Source organism: Culex quinquefasciatus, chromosome 2, assembly GCF_015732765.1.
Source record: "Culex quinquefasciatus strain JHB chromosome 2, VPISU_Cqui_1.0_pri_paternal, whole genome shotgun sequence".
Taxonomy (NCBI): Eukaryota; Metazoa; Arthropoda; class Insecta; order Diptera; family Culicidae; genus Culex; species Culex quinquefasciatus.
The window spans coordinates 11,385,524-11,411,185 of NC_051862.1; the positions used below are offsets into that span (position 1 = coordinate 11,385,524).

At 37.9% G+C, this 25,662-nt stretch overlaps 1 protein-coding gene across 2 annotated transcripts; it reads right to left on the reverse strand.

Moving 5' to 3' along the window:
* Positions 1-740: 740 nt before the first annotated feature.
* LOC6054191 (heat shock 70 kDa protein 4) lies at positions 741-23,788 on the reverse strand. 2 transcript variants are annotated; one of them, XM_038253028.1, is made up of 6 exons: positions 23,389-23,788; positions 9,185-9,856; positions 6,262-7,093; positions 5,808-5,921; positions 2,678-2,779; positions 741-2,614 (listed from the first exon to the last, which is right to left on the reverse strand). In XM_038253028.1, exons 1-6 carry the CDS (start codon positions 23,493-23,495, stop codon positions 1,907-1,909), a joined length of 2,535 nt encoding a protein of 844 aa, XP_038108956.1. In that variant the 5' UTR covers positions 23,496-23,788; the 3' UTR covers positions 741-1,906. The 2 variants fall into 2 exon arrangements, with proteins under 2 accessions (XP_038108956.1, XP_038108957.1); XM_038253029.1 differs by lacking the exon at positions 5,808-5,921 and having other exon boundaries at positions 23,389-23,787.
* Between the last annotated feature and the right edge of the window lie 1,874 nt (positions 23,789-25,662).

Sequence of the window (25,662 nt, forward strand, 5' to 3'; positions counted from 1 at the left end):
ACTTTTTAGAAATTGATGTTTTCGCACTCAACAAAAAAGATTGAATTTATTTAATTCTTAATAATATTTTCCTTTGTAAATTGAAAGAAATTGTATCGTTCGCAATTATTTTGTTTATCAAAGATGCTATCCGCGCGAAATCCGCGCCTGAGCAAAATAAGCCAGCGAATCCGCGCCATCCGCGCCGTCCGTAACAACCCTGAAGGTGGCAAATTTGATCTCGGTATTCATGAGCCGGGTGCAAATTTGATTTGCACCCCAGCGCTGGAGATGCCCTAAGTGACCATACTTACATACTGAAATTTTTATTTCCTCCACTCACTATACTTAAACCACCTCAATTAAGGAGCCATTACACTACCGCATACAAACAAACAAACTCGCACTGTTTCGTGTTTGACAGTTTGCGGCAAACTCGCAAACTAGGCAAAATGTATGCAGGCTAACGTTTGTACAAACAAATCCAGGCAAACTAACAAAAAGTGCGAGTTTGTTTGTTTGCCCTAGTGCAGCTATTCTCAACCTTCTTCTAGGCCGGTACCCCCTCCCATGTAAATCAAGTAGGCCCGGTACCCCCGTTGAGAATCGCTGCCCTAGTGTAATAGCTTCTTTATACTTTAAAATGCTTATAAAATTTTCTAAATTGGTGAAGATACATGTTTCAGATCGAAGCGCGTCTAGACGTTGGGTTGGTTCTTAAAGCAGTTGAGATATTTCGGATAAAATAAAAAAAAGTCAACTCAATTTTTTCATGCGGAGTTCAATCCATTTATATAGTTATAATCCTTCATCCAGCTTTTTTTTCTTCTTTTTTTTCTCCAATCCAGCTTTCTCATAAGTATAGAGGGTGTTTACTTCTTCTTCTTTGCCCAACCTAGTTTTAGATGTTCACACCGCAAACAGGTGGCAACAGACACAGCAAATTAATGTTTTACTTCTTTGTTATTTTAACTTTAGTACTGCTCGCGTATTTTATCTGTTTTTAATTTCTCATCTTAGCTCGGCGCGCGCCCGCACACGTTTTTTTCTTTCAGAAGTGTGCGTCTGGCTTTATCTTTTTTCTTGCTGATTTAATTTTGAAACATTCAACATCAACCACACATCACTGTTTTTTGACGGGGTGCAGTTTCCGTTAATTTATTTTTGTTGTTTTTTCTCAGAGAAAAGAAGATAGTTTTGTAACTGACGTAAAAAGGTTTAAACTTGAATGCAGAGAAAGTGCAGCGGCTTGCCTTATTAAACGCACATTTTGTTCCTGTGTTTTTGTTTTTTTTTCTGTAATAAATGATTACTAGAGTAATTACTAATGCTTTGAAACAACTTTGCCTTGCCTATTTTTTATCTCTTTCGCTCGTTTTTTTTGTGTTAGATCCAGTTAAAAGCTCATAATCACCACACTCAATATTTGTTTATTCTTCTGTTTTATAACACTAATAAATAATGCGCGAATTGGGGGGGCGGGGGCGTAAGTATTATAAGGAGAGGGGGAAAAGTGATTAAAGGAACGTTTTCTTTTTCGATCGCCCTATTTGGGCGCCCAAATTTAAGTCAATTTCTTGGTAGTGTGTGTGTGTGTGTGTTATGAAAGAGGTCGTGCTGCTGTGCATTGGTTTGTTTATTTCAAGGTGTGTTTGCGTGTCAATCTTATCGTCTATTGATTCAAGTGGAAATTAAAGAGAAAAATAGAACAAATACAAGCATTTGCATTTTTACATATCTACTAGTAGAAAGAGGGGGGAGTGACGAGGGGGTGTGGAATCATTCTCTCTCGCTCTCGCGGTCGCGCGTTCGATCATCGTCGGTCATTCGCAGTGAATCTTCATATTAAATGATAAAATAATAAAGATTTGTTTGTTGCTTGCAAGTGAGGGGGGAGAAATAAACGCAAAAACAAATTAACTACACATTACTCGACGTCCATCTTGTCCTCCAAGTCCTTGGGGGCGGCGTCCGTTTGCTGCTGATCCTGCTCCTTGGCCTGGTCGCCGTTGGCGTTCGCTTGGGGCGCACCGTCCTTGGCCGTATCCGCCGGCGGGGTCGGAGGCTTCGGCTTGGGGCGGTTCAGCACCGAGTTCATACACGTCGACAGGGTCTGGTTCTCGTGGCGAATGTCCGCGACCTTGACGGGCGGATCTTGCGTCTTCTTGACCGCGACCAGCTTCGACCGGGCCTCCTCGTACCACTTTTGTGCCTTCTGGGCGGCCTCGCTAATGTTCAGGATCTCCGTCTCGGTCAGGTGGTCATACTTTGGATCCTTGGCGCGGTACTGCTCGACGGCCTTGAACGTCAGCTGGACGGTGCGGCCGAGCTCGGTAAAGGCCTGCTCGTGACCCTGGTACTCGTCGGCACGGCCCTTGATCGGGTCAACCTGTTGGCGCAACCCGGCCAGCCGATCCTTGTATACCGCCTTCTCGCAGTTCTCCCCGTCCTCGTACAGCCAGTTCTCGGTGTCCTCCAGCTGCAGACAGATCTTGGACGCGTCGTCCTGCTCGATGTACGCGCTCAGTTCGCCGTCCTCCTGGATCTTGCCACGAACCTCGTACACAAACTCCTCCAGCGCGTTCTTCGCGTCGACGCGCTCCTTTTCCTGGCGATCGTTGGCAATCATCTTCATCTGTAACCGAACAAACATTCGTTAAAATTATCCCCCTAAACAAACCAAGCAAGCAAACCGAACCTCCAATTCGTGGTAGTTGGTCAACTCGGTGCTGACGAAGCCGTGCGTCTTGCCCTCGATGGTCAGGTCGATGTTCTTCGTGGTCACCTTCTTCTTCTTGTCCTGGAATAAGCAAAAGTGGAAAAATGGACGGTTATTAAGCAATCGAACAAGGTGGGCCTTTTTAGAGGTTTTAAAAAAGCATGGAGTGGGAAAAGTTAGAGAAACAACGAATTCGTGCACAGGTTATCCACAATTTTAACGCAGAACAAAGGAACAAAAACAGTAATTTCTAGCTATGAACTATTATACAGCTTGATATGATATGATGACCTAACAAAATTATTTTTTCTAAATGAAAAGATGATGAGATTGTGTAACTATCTTTTGCTTTGTTTAGTTCCCAATATTAACCCTCTATATTGCCAAAATTTGTTTTTTTTTTAATTCAATACAAAATCTATACACTCAACCCCCGGTGGTTGGTCACTTTTTCGTTTGACATTTTTTTAGTTTGTACCCCGTTGGTTGAACAAAGTAAAACTAAAAAGTGACAAACTGTCACTTTTTACACGGCGCTCACGCACACTATCAAAACAAACATTTGATAGTGTGTGTGAATTCCGTGTAAAAGGGGTGTCAAACCAAAAAGTGACCCCGTTCGTTTGACATCAGTTGGTGTCAAACCATCGGGGTTTGAGTGTAATACAGTCCAGACTTGATTATCTAAAGGCAATCTAATCGAATCAGGAAAAAAAAAATATTTTTTTTTCGTTGCCCGATTTTTGATTGTCGAGCTGGAATATGATCCCAACACTACTCTAAAGTGATTTAGGATTTCAAATCCAAGACGGCGGCCAAAATGGCGCTGATGAAATGTTGAGAAAATCTGACGTTTATGCAAACAAATGCATGCAAAAAACTGCCACACTGTCAAAAAGTGCGAGTTTTTTTTTGTCATAGTCTAATACGTCCTTAACAGGCTCCTCAACCAATTGAATTTGATCAAAATGGGGTCGCAGAATTCCACTTTTATGTTAAAAACCGAAAAAGCATTTTTTTTTTTGTTCGAGATTCGATTATTCGAAGTCTAATACAAACCATTGGATAATCGAAACTTCGGATTATCGAGTTTGGACTGTATAATAAAATTATATAAAAGATCAGATTTTTTTTGCATTCTTCGATAAATTGTTTACTGTTGAAAATTTCCCAAATAACTATTACATGTATCTCAAATACCAAATTTTAAAAAAATAGTCGTTAGAACTATATTTTTGGTAATTTCGGAATACACCCGCACAGGAAAAAAAAATCATTCAAGGGGAGTTTAGCTGATTTCAACGAAGCTTAAAATATTTTATCGGCTTGTCAGTAAAATTCCCGGATTTTTTCCCCGGTAGAATAAAATTCCCGACTTCTTCACGAGGTTGCCACCCTAGGGTTAAACAAAATTAGTAAATTAGGTCCACTGTAAACTTTAAGTAAAGGAGGTATTAGACTACGGCAAACAAACTAAACAACTCGTCGTACATTTCCGAGTTTGACAGTTTGGCAAACATGGCAAATTATGTGCAGGCTGCTGACGTTTCTGCAAACAAATGCAGGTAAAAAGGGCGAGTTTGTTTGTTTGTTTGCCTTAGTCTAATACCTGCTTAACTAGATAAAGATACAGTACCTGTTCGGTAACTGGGCTGAGAACGTACCCAGTCACCGAAATGACGAGGGGACCACAGAAGCATAATATTTCACAAAATATATAAAAATAATGGTGGCTTAAATTTGTTTCCAGAGCTCACCTATCAATTATTCGTCAATTTTGACTTGAAATTTCAATTAAAAAAACTTAAAATATGATTTTGAATTTGATGAATATGCTTTTTGCATCCACTGACCCATCGATCATTTTGGTTTGTATCTGTTTTTTGTTGTTGTCTTTTTTTAATTTCCCAGCAAAGCCCAATTTCTCTCTAGAGATAACTTTTTTTGGTTCTTAAACACATTAAATTAGCTGAAGACACCAACTCGATCAGAAAGTTTCTGCCCAAGCAACATACTTTTTTTAGATGGACAGCTACCAAAATTATTTAGAAATTTCTTTGGACTCACCAATGATAAAACATTGCTTCTTTGGCAATACAGTAGTTGTTCGGTAACTGGGCTGAGAAAGTAGCCCAGTCATCGAATGTTGCTCGTTAACTGGGCTGAAAAAATAACGAGGGGACCACCGATGCATAATATTTTCCAGTTGAAATATAAAAATAAAATTTACTCAATTTTATTTACAATGCTTACTTTTTATATTTCTTTAATTGTAACTTGAAATTAAACAGAAGTTTGAAAAAAGTATTGAATATGTTTTTTGCATCCATTAACCCCTCGGTCATTTTGGTTTGTTTTGGTTTTTTGACGTTTGTCTGCTATTTAACTGGGCTACGGCCCAGTTATCGAGCGCCCAGTTAAAAAGCAGCCCAGTTAAACAACGCCCAGTTACCGAACAATTACTGTATAAAACCCTTCACTAAGAAGCCTACTTGAGGAGTTTCCCCTTGGAGAATTTCCCTTATCCCCTTAAAAATTGGAGCATCAACACTTCTTGTCTTCGGAAAAAAAACCTCCACAAAATTTGAGTGGAAAAAAACCCTTGAAATCTGAAGAATTCCCACAAAATAGCTTCATTGGGTCAACAATTTTGCAATACGAAAATTGTATGAGAAAAAAAACACCAAATATATTTTTCCTGACTGATTTTTTGTTTTGGAAAATTGTCTCAAAAATCCAGTCTTCTAACAGGGGGTGGAGGGGTCAAACACTGAACCGAACGCCTAGAGTTGGTAGATGGCTTATTTTTATCTATTTTTTTGAACTTATTAAAATTGCTAACACCGAAAATTTAACTAAGGTCTATTGAACTGAAGCAATAAAAAACAAGGGACATTTTTACAATTTTTAAAGTAAAAGAGCAAAACGAAATAAAAAGCAAGGAGAGTAAATATCACGCGACAGTTAGAACAAAAGGACAGAACATAAAAACGAGGTAGAAACAAACAAATTTAGAAGAGATTTTGAGTGTTTTTTTTTTTCAGGTTAGAGAGACAGAGAGAGATTGAGAGTGAGAGAGAAGGGGGGGGCTTGTGGTCACAACACGTACCGAAGAGGTAAACCATCTGCTGACCCTTTGCGTCCAACTCCCTCCACCTCCTCCACTGTTATCGGCGTCGGATTTACTATCCTGCTCATTTCTAGCCTGCTCATCATCGCTACCCTAGAAATAAGAGCGCAAACACCAGCAAAAGCAAGTTTTGTGCGGTTGTTTGCGTGTGGAGAGAAAAGAGGGGAGAGAACAGAGAACAGAGAGCATCAGAACAGAGTGGCCGGATTTGGACGATTCTTTTGTTTGGGGTTTCTATTTTTTGGTGGGCGCAAAAATTAAAAACTTATTTGAAGGAAAAATTTGGGCGAGGGAGGGGGAAGAGGTTGGTTAGCACCGCGCGTTAAGAGAATCGAAACGACAAAACGACCCGAAAGCAAAAACTAAAAACTAGAGAAAGAGATAACGGAACAGACTGCTAGTTTGGACCGGGCACTTTGCAGCGGATAGTTACCTCTTGGATGTCCATGGGTTCGCCTGTTTTGGGAGCGTCTTCGCCCTGGGGCGAGTTGGGCGTCGGAGGTTGATCTCCGTTGGCGGCGGTAGCCGGTGGCGTGACGGGTTCCTCGGATTCGCGCTTCTCCACCATGGTGGCACTTGAAACCAGCACGATGCCGTTCTGGTTGATGCGCACCTTGATCTTGACCTCCTGCGGGTCACCGTTGGCGTTCGGCTTAATGTCCTTGATGTGGAACGATCCGATGAACGGATCCGGGTAGGGCACCGAGTTGGGCTCGTAGTGCACGTTGATGGTCAACGGTTCGCGGCGGTGCACGGTCAACAGCCGCGAGAACGGAGCCGTGTGGTACTGCTCGAACACTTTCATCTCGTTGCGCTGGGTGCTGTCCTCCCAGGAGATCAACACCGGGAAGGCCTGCACGTCACTGCAGGCGAACTCACGCACGCGAACCGCAGGCGACAGGATGGCGCACTGCAGCGCCGCACCTCGCGAGACCGCCTCGTCCTGGTTCAGCGTGGTGCTCGCCGTCTTGCCAAAGATCTGCTCAATCAGCAGCTTGATCGACGGAACGCGACTGCCGCCACCGACAATCTCGACGGAATGTATGTCCTCCAGGGCCAGCTTCGAGTCCGCCAGCAGCTTCTTCATGGTGGCCTCGATGCGCTGCAGCAGACCCGCGCACATCTGCTCCATTTCCGGCCGCTGCATCGTCCCGTGCACATCGATCTCGTTCATGAAGCACTCGATGTTCAGCGGCAGCTTCGTGCTGTTGGCGGACATTTGCTTTTTCAGCTTCTCCACCTCGGTCAGCAGACGTAGGTAGGCCCTGAAAGTACGAAACGATGAGAGTTGAAGAATACTGTCCAGACTCATAGGTTGAACTAAATACGGAGTTCGGAAGGAAAGCGGTCAAGAGCTTCGCAATTTTAAAACTCTAAAACTCTAAATTCTGAGATTTTAAAAATTTAAAAATTCTTCAATTCTAAAATTCAATAACTCTAAAATTTTAAAATTCTAAAATTCTTAAACCCTAACATTTAAAACTCTAAAATTCTAAAATTCTAAAAATCTAAATTCTAAAATTATAAAATCCTAAAATTCTAAAATTCTAAAATTCAAAACATAAAAAATTCAAAAATTCTAAAATTCTAAAATTCTAAGATTCTAAAATTCTAAAATTCTAAAATTCCTAAATTCTAAAATTCTAAAATTCTAAAATTCTAAAATTCTAAAATTCTAAAATTTCAAAATTCTAAAATTCCAAACTTCTAAAATTCTAATTTTCTAAAATTCAAAAATTCTAAAATTTAAAAATTCTAATATTCTAAAATTCTTAGAATGATTCTTATATTCTTAAATTCTTCGATTGAACTTATTATTTTATTAAATTATTAAATTCTAAAATTCTAGATTATATTTTCAAAAGGTCCTGTTTGCATAGGAAACCCAAGACTCATAGGTTGTTTTGAAAATTTACTCTAGAATTCTAAAATTCAAGAAATTCTAAAAAATCTAAAAAATTGCTAAAATTCGTAAAATTCTTAACAGTCAGAAAAAAATCTTAAAATTATTTAAATTCTTAAGCTTGAAATTCTTTAAAAATAAATAAATCTAATCTTATCTAACACAAACGCAGCCAGATTACGCCCCAAGCACTTTTCTTGTCAACATAAATAATTGCAGTACATCCGAGAACACCCGAAAATGTAATACAAAAATTTAAGCGGCCAGCCCTACTGCGTTGTGTTTACCGCAGAAAGGATTCTGTGAACGGATCACACTTCACAGAATCTACAGGAGAGGATGCGTGGACATACCGTACCGAACGCTCTTAAAATTCTTTAAAACAAAATAAATTTAATTTAAAATTCTAAAAATGTTTAAAATTTCTAAAAATCTTTAAAATTCGTAACACTCAATTCTTAACATTCTAAAAATTCTAAAAAATCTCAAAATTTTAAATTCTAAAAATTCTAAGAATTCTAAGTTTTAATTCTAATTCTAACTTATTTTTTATTAATAAAATTATTTCAACTTAAAATTCTTGAAAACTATAATATTCTTGACACTTATATTATTGTTAAATTTCTGAAAATTCTTAAAATTCTTAACATTCACAAAATTCTTAAATTGTTAATTGTTAAAATTGTTCGCAAATAAAAAAAAAAAGATTCTATAAAATTCAAAAAAAAAAATAAAAAAAATGCTGTTCTTTTTTTTTAATAATAAGATTCTTAAAATTCATGAATTTCGAAAAATAAAAAAAAAACATTTTCCTTTCTTGAAAAATGCTCACATCTTATAATACAGGAATAGATAACAATGTGTAAAGTCATATTTTAGATCAGAGAAATTTTGAGAAAAAGATAAATTTCCTGTTTTGATTAAGTGGAGTGGATTTTTACGAGATTTCGGATAATCGAGCTTTATTTTATTTAAATTTTGAATTCCTTAGATTTTTTTAAATTTTCGAACTCCTAATTTATGATCTTTATGATTTTTTTGCTCTGAAGTTTTGAATTTATGAATGTTTAAATTTAATTTTAGAATTTTCATTTTTGATTTTTAATTTTTTTGAATATTTTGATCTATTCTCGATCAATCTACGAATTATTCACATTAAAAATTCTTTACATTGTTCAACTGCATGTCCTTAAAATGCTCATCACTGAAAAACATTGAAAATTTGATTTGCATTAGAGAAAACAAAGATGGCTGTTACGGACTATTGCAAATTAACACGAGATTTATATTTTTGAGTTTTTAATTTCTAAATTTCAAAATTCTTTATGGAATAAAAAATTTTGTGATTTCTGAATTCTTAAATTTTGAATTTGTATATTTAAAAAAAATGATTTATTTGATTTTGTCTGCCCTTTAAGCTCCGTACTGGCCTAAAAACTAGAGAAGAACCTACCTCTTGTTCGTCCTGGGATCGATTTTGTACTTGGTCTGGAATTCGTTGCTAAAGTGCTCCGCCAGTGCGTAGTCAAAGTCCCGCCCGCCGACCTGGTCCGCGCAGCTGGCCAGCATCTTTAGCTTGCCCTTGTGGAAGGCACACGCCGAAACCTGCAGCGACGAGTGGCCACAGTCGACAAAGATCACGTTGCGGGACTTTTCCTCCGGCGCGGGCAGGTCCTGCTTGTAGAAGCCATAGCTGAGGGCCGTCGCGGTCGTTTCGTTGACGAGCCGCAGCACGTTCAGCCCGCTGATGCCTGCGGCGTCCAGGAGGGCCTGCCGCTCGGCGTTGGTGAAGAACGACGGCACGGTGATGACGCAATCGTTGATCTGTGTCTTGAGCTCCTTGGCGGCGTCGTCCTTGAGCTTGGTGAACAGCATGGCCGTGATCTGTTCGGGGCTGAACACGCACTCCTCGTCCTGGTAGTTGACCCGTATCCCGATGCCACCGTCCGGCCGTTGTTCCGCCCGGTACGGGGCCTTGCGCAGCTCGGCCTGGACGTGCGGGTCGTTGAACTTACGGCCGAGTAGCCGCTTGAAGCCACCGATTGTGTTGTTCATGTTGGTCACCTGCTGGTTCTTGGCGGCCACGCCGAGCACGCGGTTTCGACCGGCGAATGCAACGCATGATCTATAAATAGAGGAGTGAAGGGGGGGGGGATTAGTTCTAGTCATGTAAACATCTTGTTCCGAGGAAGCACCTGCTCTCTAAACTACAAACAACAACAACAACAGTTGGAGGGGGTGGGCGGGGATGATGACTCGAAAGTTGGGCCACGTCAGAGAGACGCTGCTGCGCGACAAAACAAGTCTCGTTCTCGCAGGACCATAAAAGTCGATGAATTTTAATCGCACGCGCGATTCAACTGAGCAAACCACATGTTCAACACCTGATCGAGAAGCGATTAGCGGATTCAGCTACGACGACCTACTTGGAATCGTTGCTGCTGAACCATATGGTCCGGTCAGGTCGTTCCTCTGCAGAGCGAAACCATGCTCCGAATCCATCCATCAGCAAGAATAAGAACCAAAGTGTTGTGGTGATGTGACACACACGGCAAGTGCTGCTGTGGTGAGTTGGCCAAAACGAAAATAAACACAAGTTGACCAAAAGAGAGAGGTTGGGAGAATCTCTGCAGAGTCTGCTGACTAATCTCCCGGTATGCGTTTTAAATATAGCAGAATGTTCCAAAATTGTCGCATCAAGTGACATCAACTGACTCTCCGGCTAACCCGCCACTTGTAGGGAGGGCTGCTGGTTACATCCATTAATTTTAATAATTTAACGCGGAGGATTGAATTAAAGCTGACGACCCCGTCGTGGCGGAGAGTAAAAAGCTGACGGTCAAAACAACGCAGCAGGTAATATTGAGTGAATTTACAACGGACAATTATTAAGTGCTGAAGGCAGGAGGAAGAAGTTTTTTTTTCTCTGATTTATAGTGGCTGCTTTCTGGATATGGTTAGTGGTGATATAATTGAACAGAGGCTCTCTTATAAAATTATCAATTTTATTTACATTATTTTTTGGTTGGGTTGTCATTTCTTTAGAACCACCATTTTACCATTATTACCATTATTTTTATTGTAGAGTTTTTTTTTGTTAATGCCCAAAAAACATAATAAGTCCCAATAACTACCATTTTATCACTGTATTTACGATGATTCTCTTGGGATACAACAAAGAGAGAGGTACAGTCATCCCACATATTCGGAACGGTTTCCAGATCAGCCAATGTTCAAAAAATCATAGCACATCGATAATTAAACTTAATGTTCCGCTTTTAACTTCATTTGAAAGCTTTTCTTGCGATCTTTCGAATGCTGTGTCGAACATCTGCAAATTTTAACTTTTATATGAAGTTTTTGAAGAATTACTTTGACCCTTGAAATCCACAAATTCGGAACACTTTTTCCTCACGAATGTAAACAAACTTTGGATCTCTTCAGGAGTACATATTTATTACCAAACGATGACTTCACACACTGAATCCAATGAAACTCAAGCTTAGTGATGTTTTATACATGGTTTGATAACTTTTTTTTGTGAAAATATCAGTTAAATTCAGGTGTTCCACAATTGTGGGAGGCACAATAACATCCCACAATTATGAAACAGGCCATTTGGAGGCAATGTTTTGCTGCTCTGGACAAAATAGGCTTGGAATGAGGTTTTTTGTTCAAAAAGTACTACTTTTACTAGTGAAATAGCAAGATAATGTCCAAATGAAGGTTCTAAAAATAATAAGGTCGACAGAAAAGCTACTTTTGGCATGCTATTGACAAATTATCATAAAAGTGTTCCGAATTTGTGGGTGTTCCGAATATGTGGGATGACTGTACTCCTAGATATTAGCTCCTGAAAAGTGCTAGAAAGTGCACAAAGAGGCGGTCCTCAGCAGCAGGATCGGCAGATTTGAAGAAGCTAAAGAATGCCGAAGCGCTACCTGCAAAGCCAGGCAGTTTGAGCAAGGACGCTCAAAATTCGTCTGGAAACCAGTTCGCTACCCTCCCCGTGGACGTGAGCGAGAAGGAAGAATTTGAACGACGGGAAAAGTTGCCACCCATTTTTGTGAAAACATCGTCATCGGACTCGGTGCGAAAGTGGCTGACCGGATTTATCAAATCTGGTGCTTTACGAGCTTCCATTCGCTTGTGTGCTGATGGACTCAAAATTCTGCTACCTACCAGAAAGGATTACAACTACGTTCGAGATTTCCTGAACAACACAAAGATTGAATACTACAGCCATGACGATCCAGGTAAACGCCCCATGAAACAGGTCCTCCGAGGCCTGTATGACATGGATGTGAGTGTGCTGAAAGAAGAGCTCAAAACTCTTAAGTTGAACGTGATCGAAGTCTTCAAGATGACGAGACACAACAAGGACATCAAGTATCGTGATCAATTGTACCTGGTTCATCTCGAGAAAGGATCGACAACGCCGTCTGAGCTGAAGGCAGTTCGGGCAATTTTCAACATCTCGTGTCTTGGGAACGTTATCGTCCAGTGCACCGTGACGTGACACAGTGTTCGAACTGTTTGCAGTTTGGACATGGTGGAAGGAACTGTTTCATCAAGAGTCGTTGTGCAACCTGCGGAGGTGAGCACAAAACTCAAGCTTGCAACACAATCAACGAGAACATCGAAGCAAAATGCTTCAATTGCGGTGGCGACTATTCGACCAACAATCGGAGCTGCCCAAAACGAGCTGAGTTTGTAAAAATTCGGCAGCAAAACACCACCAGCATTCACGGACGTGGATTTTCCTGCTTTGGCGTCACCAGCAGCGCGATCTGCTCGAGTGGTTCCAAATCTGCAGCCATTGCCGTTGAATCAGCGGCAATAAGTTGCAGAGAATACAACATCTCCAGGCTTCAGTCAGCAACCGAGGCAACGTCAACCGGCATCAACGGATGAAGACAGTAGTGACCTGTTTTCACCACAAGAACTTCTGAACATTTTCATCGAGATGACAACTCTGCGTGTGTGTGTAAAACTCACCAGGAACAAGTAAGAACCCTTGCAGCATTCATCTTAATATACAGTTCGTACATCCAAAGGAAAAATATATATCAAATCTGCAACAGTGGATTTGCTGCATAAAATGTTACATGTTTTAACAGTTTTTGCAGCAAGCTCATAGCTCATTTTTGCCCTCGTGTAAACATGTCAGCGATCTGCTGTTCTCACCAATACATATAATGCTGACGCGTTCCCGAGTAACACACCAGAGAGGAGAATATGTTGGTGCTCTGTCTTTCACAATTCATCAAGCGTCCATGGCGCGGTGGTAACGTGTCGGATCAACAACCAAGAAGTTGATGGTTTAATCCTCGTTCAATTAAGATTTTTTCTGCAACACAATCAATCAGTCGTCTGTAATGTCGATAATTGTCGGTAACGGGCAAAAATTTCATACCCCAATATCGCAAAAAAATGCATAAGGACAGAAGGCATGCAGATTCTGATATACTTTCATGCCGCCATGCATCGAAATCATGCGACCACCGTTTGGGTGTATGTACTAAATTATTTAAAAACTGCGACTTTTTCAACTTTATCAAAATTTTACTTTTTGATTGCAGATTTGATTTTACATTAAAGCTAGATCAAAAATTGTTTTGACCATTTTTAGATTTACCGTCACAGGGGTGAGATTGGGTCATACTATAAGGCTACCAACTCTTGCTGAGCAAAAATCCGTACATTTTGCCGATACGACACCATGGTATAACAAAAACTGTCGATGAATTATTTAGATAAATTAAATTTAATAAATTTGAGAATTAAAAATATAAAACTGTGCCGTTTTTACAGCTAACAAATTTCACAAAATGCTATCAGAGTGCTTTTGACTTGCACGTTCAAAAGTATTCATGAAATAAACCGTGATTTGAATCAAATCATTATGTTCTTCATGGCCTATCTACAATCACTTAGCTTAGAAAATTTCACTTAGCTTAGGAATTTGAATCAATGGAAATGAATCTGAGTTTCTACAATGGAAAAGTAATCAAATTAGAAACTGACGTTTGGTATGGAAAATTTCAAAATCTACGGTAAGTTGACGTTTCCATATCAAAGGTAAACAAACAACTGCATAGCAACGTATATCAGCCCAGCAAGTTTTCTAAGTTGATTGTGGATGACGAACGTAAGTTGCAGACTTTCCTAAGTAACTACTTTACTTAGATGTTCTAATCTAAGTGATTGTAGATAGGCCATCAATCATTTTTTTTTTTGTTAAATGTTTAAAAGTTTACGAAATGTCAAGTTTGCTTTTACGAATAATATTGTTCTTAGTGTTTTCACGAACACTTTTCCATTGTTTTTTTTTATGGAAAAAATCCTATAACATGTGAACCACAACAGTTTATAGGACCTTTAAAAAAAACTCTAGATTTGTTATTTGAAATGTATACACAAGTTTTAGAAAGCCTTTGGAAATGGATAAATATATTTAGCAAGGAATTTCTAAAAGAGCAATTCTAGAGTTTTTTTTAAAGGTCCTATCAACATATGAAAGACAATAGTTCAAAAACTCTAGAATTATTGATAATCAAGTTTGAATTGAGGAAACCCCGGAAAACTCCCTTTTTAAATCAAACTCACAGAAAAATACAAATTTCTAGTTAACAAAAGCTTCGACCAAATCAAAAAAGCAATCCAATGATTAAAAAGATCCGTATTATGCGAGCAATTCTCTACGAAATCGGTCTTTTTTCTTCAATTTTAATTTTTGTATTTTTTAATCCGACTGAAACTTTTTTGGTGCCTTCGGTATGCCCAAAGAAGCCATTTTGCATCATTAGTTTGTCCATATAATTTTCCATACAAATTTGGCAGCTGTCCATACAAAAATGATGTATGAAAATTCAAAAATCTGTATCTTTTGAAGGAATTTTTGATCGATTTGGTGTCTTCGGCAAAGTTGTAGGTATGGATACGGACTACACTGGAAAAAATAATACACGGTAAAAAAATTTGGTGATTTTTTATTTAACTTTATCACTAAAACTTGATTTACAAAAAAACACTATTTTTAATTTTTTTATTTTTGATATGTTTTAGAGGACATAAAATGCCAACTTTTCAGAAATTTCCAGGTTGTGCAAAAATCATTGACCGAGTTATGAATTTTTAATCAATACTGATTTTTCAAAAATCGAAATTTTGGTCGTAAAATTTTCAACTTCATTTTTCGATGTAAAATCAAATTTGCAATCAAAAAGTACTTTAGTGAAATTTTGATAAAGTGCACCGTTTTCAAGTTATAGCCATATTTAAGTGACTTTTTTGAAAATAGTCGCAGTTTTTCATTTTTAAAATTAGTGCACATGTTTGCCCAGTTTTGAAAAAAATATTTTTGAAAAGCTGAGAAAATTCTCTATATTTTGCTTATTCGGACTTTGTTGATACGACCTTTAGTTGCTGAGATATTGCAATGCAAAGGTTTAAAAACAGGAAAATTGATGTTTTCTAAGTTTCACCCAAACAACCCACCATTTTCTATCGTCAATATCTCAGCAACTAATGGTCCGATTTTCAATGTTAATATATGAAACAATTGTGAAATTTTCCGATCTTTTCGAAAAAATATTTTCAAAATTTTCAAATCAAGACTAACATTTTAAAAGGGCGTAATATTGAATGTTTGGCCTTTTGAAATGTTAGTCTTGATTTGAAAATTTTGAAAATATTTTTCGAAAAGATCGGAAAATTTCACAAATGTTTCATATATTAACATTGAAAATCGGACCATTAGTTGCTAAGATATTGACGATAGAAAATGGTGGGTTGTTTGGGTGAGACTTAGAAATCATCAATTTTCCTGTTTTTAAACCTTTGCATTGCAATATCTCAGCAACTAAAGGTCGTATCAACAAAGTCCGAATAAGCAAAATATAGAGAATTTTCTCAGCTTTTCAAAAATATTTTTTCAAAACTGGGCAAACATGTGCACTAATTTTAAAAATGAAAACTGCGACTATTTTCAAAAAGTCACTTAAATATGGCTATAACTTGAAAACGGTGCACTTTATCAAAATTTCACTAAAGTACTTTTGATTGCAAATTTAATTTTACATCGAAAATGAAGTTAAAAATTTTACGACCAAAATTTCGATTTTTGAAAAATCAGTATTGATTAAAAATTCATAACTCGGTCAATGATTTTTGCACAACCTGGAAATTTCTGAAAAGTTGGCATTTTATGTCCTCTAAAACATATCAAAATAGTGTTTTTGTAAATCAAGTTTTAGTGATAAAAGTTTTACCGTGTTTCCAGTGTGGACAACTTTTCAAAAGATAAATAAAATAAAATATACCCACCACAAACCAAGTTTCAGTCGGATTAAAAAATACAAAAAAAAATCGAATGACCGAAATCCTAGAGAACTGCTCATGCGTAAAATTCCCTACAAAAATTCCGGCCAGTTAAAAATCCGCGAAGAGGTTCGAAAATCCGTATGGTATAAGTAAGGAAAAAATCCGTACAGTTGGTAGCCTGTCACTCATACACATTTTAGCATTTTTGTGTGATACAATTTCACCCCCAGACCCAATTTAAAAAAAATCACTGTCTTTCAAAAAATTAAATTAATTGATCTAAGATTTTTTGCCCATTCTGATTTTTTTCTTTAAATAGATGGGCATTTTATGTCCCCAACAAGTTTTTGGTAAAAACACAAAAACACATTTTTTATCGAAATCAATTTTTAATGACAAAAATCGATTTAAATATTCAGCGTTTTCCGTGTATAATTTTGTTTCGTGTAATCTTTATCCACAACTAAAACTTTACCGAATAAAGCAAATCCATCAAAATTCCCTCAAGAGATACAGATACAATTTTGAATTTTTACATAGGGACCATAAATAAACCACGTGGACACTTTTATTGAAATTTCAGACCACACTCCCCCCTAGTGGTCAATTTCCATACAAAACAAATCATGTTTTGTATGGAGCATGGACAATCGCTGAAAAACACGACAAAAAAACCATTTCTATTTTTAAATTTATTGCAGAAAACATTACAACATTTTAAGATGGATCAAATGGTCTCCTTAAGCTATCAAGTAGGATGGTTTCTGTAAAAAAGTCGTATTTTTTATTGTTGAAATAACAATCCATTTTTAATAGTTTGCGGTCGTACAAAGGATTATTATTATTATTATTTTTTTCATTCATAATTAATTTATTGGTTTTAAAATAATGTTCACTTTCACCATTTTGATCAGAAAAAGTCGTTTACAACCAGAGGTTACCTTGGCAGCATGCTTCAATCGGGCTGGTATGCGAACATTTTGTTGGACTATGCAGGAAATGTTCACATACCAGGTCCCATCCTGCGTACTTTTTCAAATCAGAAGCGATAAATCAAGGCAATTATCAATAGAAACTTAACAGAGGCATAAAGAAGAGGTTGTGTGAGATCCCTATTGATTGAAATTATAGTAAAGTGGTTGCATATTTGAAATTCATGATAAATAAATTTGCTTGCTAAACTTGCTCAAAATACCTACATATGGGAACTTTATGCGAACATGGGCAGTAAACCTCGTTGAAGAAATGTACGATTCGTGCTGAAGTCTAGCCTTAAATTACGTGGAAACTTTATAGAAATCCAGGCATTTAAACAGCTTAAAATTATCAAAAGTTTTGTTAATTTGGCATTAGTCTACGAGTCTAACCTTCAACATCTTTCCTGGTAAATTTAAATCTCACAGCTCTTGATCCCAATCACAAAAACTTAATCAACCACCACGCGCGTTTCAACGAGTTTCGGAAATTTGATTCATCATTCCCATGCCTCCAAAATCCGTTCCTGAATATTCCAAGCCAGCAAAACACGCGTTTGCTGAAACGAATTGAAACCCAAACTAAAATCGTTCACATAGTTACCAACATTAGTGTGTAGTATGAAGTAGCAGAATGTCTCACTCAACGTGTCTCCATTCGACCGTGACATCGTCGTCGCCGTCGATATGGCGAGAACCGGCCGCTTGGGGACTGACTAACTTGGCTGAATTTACATGTGTTGTCACACATTTGAAAATACTTTCTTTTCATGGGAGTTCAAATTTGTGTTCGATTTTTTTTTTGTACAGTGTCCTCCCTCGGGCATTTTGAGCTTTGAACCATTTGAACTGACCTTGCCATGTTTGGAGTTTGCCAAAATGTTTTATCAGGGGCGCCACACTCAAATAGGAATGGAAACGGACAAAAAAACCACATCAACATAATAGAGTTAGGTTTTGCCTTCATACATATTGCATAAACAAACACAACCCAGTCTGTTATGCATTTGCACGCCCGTCTGTGTTCAGTGCAGTGAATCGTCGCTAGAATTGCAATTTCTCCCCAGACGATTACTCGCAACCTTCTCCATTTTCAATAATCTGTGAAAAAAAAATCGATTCTAAAGTCTGCGACGACCTGGTGGTTGTAACAAATTGCTCTCCAGAGACACCAGATTGAACGGTCTTGGCCCACAAACACGAGCTGTTGGCGATTCACGCTCGCATGTATTGTTCAAGTCCAAGTTCCGAGAGCCCGCCACACAACCTTATAAGGTCGGGCTCACCGTTGCGGCCGGTGATTGTTTTTTATTGAAATTTATCTCCCTCGACGCATCTTACGAAGGGGGAGGGACAGATGGTGGCCATCGAGTGCCACCAAGTGTCAAAGCGCGATATTCGCGAAAATCGGCAAAGAAAGTTGACCTTGCGTGAGTCACCAACTTCGACGGGCGATTAATACGTTGTACTGGTACTTTACCTTTACCTGTTACGACGGTGCGGCGATTTGCGAATTACGATCTGGTGGTGGAGTAGGTCGCAATGAATACATTACCAGCGCTCGTTCTACCAGTCGTGGAAACACAGGGGAAAATGTTGTAATCAGGTGGAAAAATTCTTGGAAAGAACAGTTTTGAGGCGAAAACAGACCGCTGGAGTGGAGTAATTACCGTGTCTACACGTTTTACGAAACGACACTCTGTAATTATCACAGTTATTATGTTTCTTGTAGAGGCGATATTCTAAGCATGGACCATTTGTATCAACCTGAGCCGTGATGGAAAGTGATACAAACAGTTTTATTGCAATTTTGAGAATTTGTGACTTCATTTAGACAAAATCTTGAGGTTCGACTTAAATCAAATTCTGAACTCTCGACAGTTTGCCTGCTATCTTTACATTTCTCGACAGAACTTGTTTAAGTTACGGCGTTTTCCTTAAAAGTGCTTCCAAAAACTCGAGTCGTAGTTTCAATGTGGCGCTGCCTTCCTGTAAAACAATGAAAGTGAGTAAAAAAATGTCGTTGAAAATGTGTTTTAAAAATCCAATAAGAAAACTATATTTTCATTCTGTAACTGTGTTCAGGAACAATAGGAGCAATTTTCTACGATTTTGCAAATCGACTTTCCGTTGTATTTTAAAGTTGCGATGAAACTGGTTATTTCGAGCCAAACACTTCATTAGGGCACAAAACCAAAACGTAAACATTCGGGATTATTCCCCTATTCCATTCATTAGTACACTCAACCCCCGGTGGTTGGTCACTTTTTCGTTTGACACTTTTTTAGTTTGTACCCCGTTGGTTGGTCAAAGTCAAACTAAAAAGTGACGAACTGTCATTTTTTACACGGCGGTCACGCACACTATCAAAACAAACGTTTGGTAGTGTGTGTGAACTTCGTGTAAAAGGGGTGTCAAACTAAAACGTGACCCCGTTCGTTTGACAGCAGTTGGTGTCAAACCATCGGGGTTTGAGTGTACACTCCCTACATGCCCTCCAAGAATCAGATTGATAGCGAACAATTTACCATTGAAAAAATCAAAAACACAAAAGGGCACATCACAATTTTCACTCCAAACCAAAAAAAAGAGTTAATATGTGCCCTTTTGTTTTTCGTTAGTTTTTAGTAGTTGTGGAACTTTTTGTGTTATAAACTTTTCATACATTCTTAACACTAATTCACTTCAAAACAAAGTTTGGTTTACTTTTCACCAAGCATTTCTGCAGAAAAAAACTTCGTCAAAAAACAATATTTAATACGGTCCCGCGGCTGCTGTTCAGTACACTTTTGAAGAATTTTTATGTTTCGTTATTTCTAACTAAACAAAAGGGCCCGTAAACATCATTCAAAGCAACAATCCGGTGACAGCGCTTTAGTGCCCTTTTAATTCTCTTCGAAATTGCATTTAGAAAGGGCCCATTATGAACAGCAGTTGGAAGGCTAAAAGGGCCTAATAAAGAGATTTTTTAAAATTGTGATTTTTATTGCGAAAATCAACAAAAATTAAGAAGCATTAAAGCAGAGTTCAGGATAATGATATAATTTATCGAATCGTCAGTTAAAATGCCATCAGTCAAGCTTCTTTTTTAAATAGGAATTGAAACAAGTTGTTATGATAATTTTGGTCATTTTGGCCTATTTAATCATTTTGTCATTTACCATTTTGGCCATTTTTGTAATTTTGATCGTTTTTGACATTTTGATAATATTGGTCATTTTGGTCATTTTGACTTATTTGGCCATTTTTGTCATTTTGATATTTTTTGTCCTTTTGGCCATTCTTGTCATTTTAATCATTTTTGTTGTTTTTGTTATTTTGACCATTTCGGCCACTTTGGTCATTCTGACCATTTTTGTCTTTTAGGCCATTTTTGTCATTTTGTTGTATTGTCATTTTGACCATTTGGACCATTTAGATCATTCTGACCTTTTTGTCTTTTTGGCAATTTTGGTCATTTTGGACATTTTTGTCATTTTTGTCGTTTTATTTTAACTTTTGTTGTTTTGAAATTTTTACTTTTTTCCATTTAGATTATTTTGACCATTTTTGCTTTTTTTGTCGCTCTTAACATTTTTGTTGTTTTTGTCATTTTGACCATTTTGGCCATTTAGGTCATTCTGACTATTTTTGCCTTTTAGACCGTTTCTGTCATTTTGGCAATTTTTGTCATTTTGATCGTTTTTGACATTTTCATAATTTTGGTCATTTTTATCATTTTGGCCTTTTTTGACGTTTTATAAATTTTTGTTATTTTTGTCATTTTGACCATTTTGGCCACTCTGTCAATTTTTTGGCAATTTTTGTGTTTTTGATTTTTTTTTTGGTGGTTTTGTCATTTTGACCATTGCGACCATTTAGATCATTTTGACCATTTTTATCTTTTTGGCCATTTTGGCAATTTTTGTCATTTTGATATTTTTTGTCGTTTTTGTCATTTTTGTCTTTTTGGCCATTATTGTCATTTTGATCATTTTTGTAATTTTTATTATTTTGTAATTTGAATCTTTTTCGTCGTTTTAGTCAAAATGACAAAAACAACAAAAATGTAAAAAAACGACAAAAATGGCCAGAATGACAAAAAAAGACCAAAATAATCAAAATGTAAAAAGTGATCAATTTTTGACCAAAATCAAAATGGCCAAAATGGTCCAATCGACCAAAATGACAAAAATTGTCAAATTGACAAAAACGACAAAAATATCAAAATGACAAAAACGGTCAAAAAGACAACAATGACCAAAATAAACTAAATGTTAACTATGATAAAAAAGACAAAAACGACGAAAAAGATCAAAATTACAAAAACGATAAAAATAACAAAAACGATAAAAATTACAAAAATGATAAAAATGACCAAAATGGCCAAAAAGACAAAAATGGTCATAATGACAAAACAACAAAAATGTTCAGAATGACAAAAATGGCCAAAAAGACAAAAATGGTCAGAGTGACCAAAATACTCAAAATGACAAAAACAACAAAAATGTTAAAAACGACAAAAACGTCCAAAATGACCAAAATTATCCAAATGTAAAAAACAATCAAAATTACAAAAATGGCCAAAATGACAAAACAATAAAATTGATCAAAATGACAAAAATGGCCAAAACGGTCAAAATGATAAAAATTACAAAAATTATCAAAATGTAAAAAACGATCAAAATTTAAAAAATGGTCAAATTGGTCAAAAAGACAAAACAACAAAAATGATCAAAATGACAAAAATGGCCAAAATGGTAGAAATGACAAAAACAACAAAAATGTAAAAAAAACATAAATGGCCAAAATGGTAAAAATCTGGAGCAACATTTGAAAAAGGCGCATAAGCGTTTTGACAGCTGCATCTATTTTGCAAATTCCGAGACAACAAGTCACTATTAAAGAAACCCCGCAGTGTGGAGAGGTGGATGGAGAGGCCAGTTTTTTTGTTTTACACTTCGAGTTTTTAAAAAAAGTTTCCAGAAGATTAAAAATTAGCAAAATACCTAGTTCAAAATGTCAAAATGCCCTTTTCTCGTGTTGCTCCAGAAATGACCGAAACTATGAAAATGCCAAAAACGATCAAAATTACAAAAATGGCTAAAATGACAAGCATGGCCAAAATTACCAAAATGGTCAAAACGACATAAAAACAAAAATGATCAAAATGACAAAAATGGCCAAAAAGACAAAATTGGTCAGAATAATTAAAATGACCGAAATGGTCAAAATACAAAACATCAAGAATTATCAATATGACAAAAATGTTCAGAATGACCAAAATGGTCAACATGACAAAAACAACAAAAATGTAAAAAACGACAAAAATGGTCAAAATTGGCCATTTTGGCCACTTTTTAAAAAACTTGAAAAATGCATTTTTGGAAAACAATTCAGGCCGTTGTAAATATTTTTCTAAGTTTATGTCGACCTCGCCCCAACCCACCCCCCCCCCTTCAAAATTGGTCCGAAAAATCAGGGGTTATAAAAATATTTTTCCTTATATCCCATAATATCAATTTAAATCAATATTCAAATCTTATCTCAGCACATTGATTATTTTTTAAAGCCAACTTAAACTGGAATTGCATCTCGTGCAGCTGTCAACACAAAAAAAAAACATTGCACGTTACCAATCCAGGTGATAACCAGTGTAATTCCGGGTGATTTCCTCCTCCTTCTCGAATCACCGCGTCCCAACACCGCCCACTGATAGGCCCTGGTCCCGCTATTAATAGAGTCGTCTTCCCGTTCATTTATCAATTTCCATCTGACTTGCACACACCATCGTAAACAAAGCAGGCCATGTGTGTCGTCACACGTGTGTGTGTTTGTCCGTGTGTGCGCGTACACCTTGGAAACCCCTCGCTCCCCTACAAACCACCCCTTCCTGCTCCTCCGCCACCCCCTTCAACTCACTTGCAAACTTTGTCTCCAAGCACGATGTTCAGCTCGTTTGAGGCCCCGCAAAGAAATTCTCTCCGTTTTTCTCTGACAAAACCCAGAAAATCGACCAGCTGCTCGTTCCGGAACCCACTCGAAACAGCTGGCCAACGCAGCAGGCACGGCACGGCGCCGGAGGGTTGTGGAAAAATCGATAATGAACCAGAATCTTCTCGAAACATTTTTAGGTTAGGTTTCGTGATTTGTATGAAGAAGCAAAAGTGATTGCCGGGAATGACCGCGGAAAGAGGCGGCGGATTTTGAACCGGAACCACTTCCGCACTTTTTGCGGAAAATTTTACGATTCACGCCCGCGACTCGATCTGGCCTCCAGCAGAGTTATTTTTACATAATCCAAAACCCCCTCCGCAAATGGCCGCATCGTTTTGAAGGACAAAAATTGAAAGAAGGAAAAAAAGTGGGTTCTACTTACGGAGTGGCTCGCAAGCTGTAATCGTTGGCGATGGTCTCGATGCCGCCGGCCTTGGCCACCGCAACGTAGCACGACTCGTTGCCAAAGTCTATTCCGATGACGGACATGGTTCCTCTAGTGCCGTTTCCGTTTTACAAGAAAAACCTCCAACACACTTTTCACTCCTTCCTTTTTTCTTCTTCGCTTCCGTTTTACACTTCACGCCGGAAGTGGCCGCTCACGCTAGCCGGTTCACAAAATGCCCTCAAACGAGCTCCGGTGAAAAGAAAACTTCTATTAGTCACACACACTGGACACCTCGCGCGGTACTTTGCGGATTTCACGCGGAAGAACCGTACTTTTTCGAAGGCTTGAATAAAACTGACGCAGCGCGATGATGGCCTGATCGCAGCAGTCTTCTCGCCAACAGTAGCGGCCCCGAAGCAGGTGACAGCTGACAGCTGCCATTTTGATCGATTTTTTTCATTCGCGAAACGTCTCGAAATTTCGTGCACGCATAAAGGGATTCGATACGTTTTATTTATTTTAAATAAAATGATTACTTTATTCGATAATACACCCTCAACAAAAATCATGATTTTTTGAGTTCCAAATCCCACATTTCATACGATTTTTTGAGTTCAGGTACTACAACCATAAAAATGGTTATATGGGTTGAACTGAAAAATTCGTATGAAAAGTGGGATTTGGAACTCAAAAAATCATGATTTTTGGTAAGGGTGTATAGTTTATATCTGGAGTTTTATTTTGAAAAGGTCCTATAAGGCTTTCTAGGCCCAGTGAAAAAAATATAATTTAACTCAAAAATGACGAACTCCTCGTCACAGTGTACTGATGCAAACAATGATCGAGCTGTAGCTGTCACAGCCCTGCGAAGTATGTCGGCTGACATATCGGGCAGTCAATCAAATAAACCAGCTAGAAGTCGCTTAACAAAAAAAAATGCTAGAAAGAGATAGGAAACCTGATGCAAACAAACGTCCAGCTGTCATGTAAACATACTTTGAATGTGTTGGTAAGTTTCTGACTAGAAAGCCTTATAAACCAAATTTCCAGTTTTTGCTTTTTGGGTGTTTTTGAAAACGTCTTGATTCAGGGGTATTAAAAACACCCAAAAAGCAAAAAACTGAAAATTTGGTTTATTGGACCTTTTCAAAAAAAAACTTCGGATATGCAATATAGTTGTATGCAAAAAGATTTCTTTTTCAGCCCTAGTCGTACATTTATCGAACGAAATTTATGGATAAATATGACGACTGACGAAAAAATCAAGCTTTGCAACGAGTCCCATACAACATTTTTTTGCAATTCTGAATAACACCCTTTGACGTGCCATTTGAACTAGCATTTGAACAAAATTATAAGTATAATAGTATCCGTATATTTAATCAAGGAGGGGGGGGGAGGGGGGGGGGGCTAGTTCCACACTGAGTTCCGCACTCAGAGCTGTCAAAGTGTTTCTTTGAAGAAACTCCACGTACACTGACAAATGACGTTCGATTGAACCAAAACTGGCACCGACGAGTGCGGCACTCAGTGCCGCACCGGCTGTTCAAACGAACGTACCAAAAGTCACTAGCTCTAGCTCACATATCTCTTTTCAATAATAGGAGCGTTCTTTTATTACGCCCCTCTTCCCCCTTTTTGTAACAAAGCGCAACAGATGACCCGACCCCCACCCCCCCCTACCTAGAAATCCTAAATAAGGAGACTGGTCGAAGTGAATTTGACGTAGCCAAATAGGCACGAGTTTGACGTATCCAAACGAGCATTTGCCTTTACGCCCAGCCCAGTGTTGCCAACCTCAAAGCATACGTTGCCAGATCGATTTAGCTAGCTTATGGCCTATCTACAATCACTTAGCTTAGAACATCTAAGTAAAGTAGTTACTTAGGAAAGTCTGCAACTTACGTTCGTCATCCACAATCAACTTAGAAAACTTGTTGGGCTGATATACGTTGCTATGCAGTTGTTTGTTTACCTTTGATATGGAAACGTCAACTTACCGTAGATTTTGAAATTTTCCAAACCAAACGTCAGTTTCTAATTTGATTACTTTCCCCGTAAAAAAAAATCCGACTTTTCGCATAACTAAGTCGGGTCTAGTCGGGTGGTTTCGGCCGATTCGTTGGCCAACGAATCGGCCGACCGGGCAACAGACTTCTGTGTAATCTTTACATAAGCGTCTGGTGGTTAATCGGTTGTCGAAATCGGCCGACGAAATCGGTTACAAAAACAACCGATTTTTTACCGATTTAGTCTGTGAATAAAATA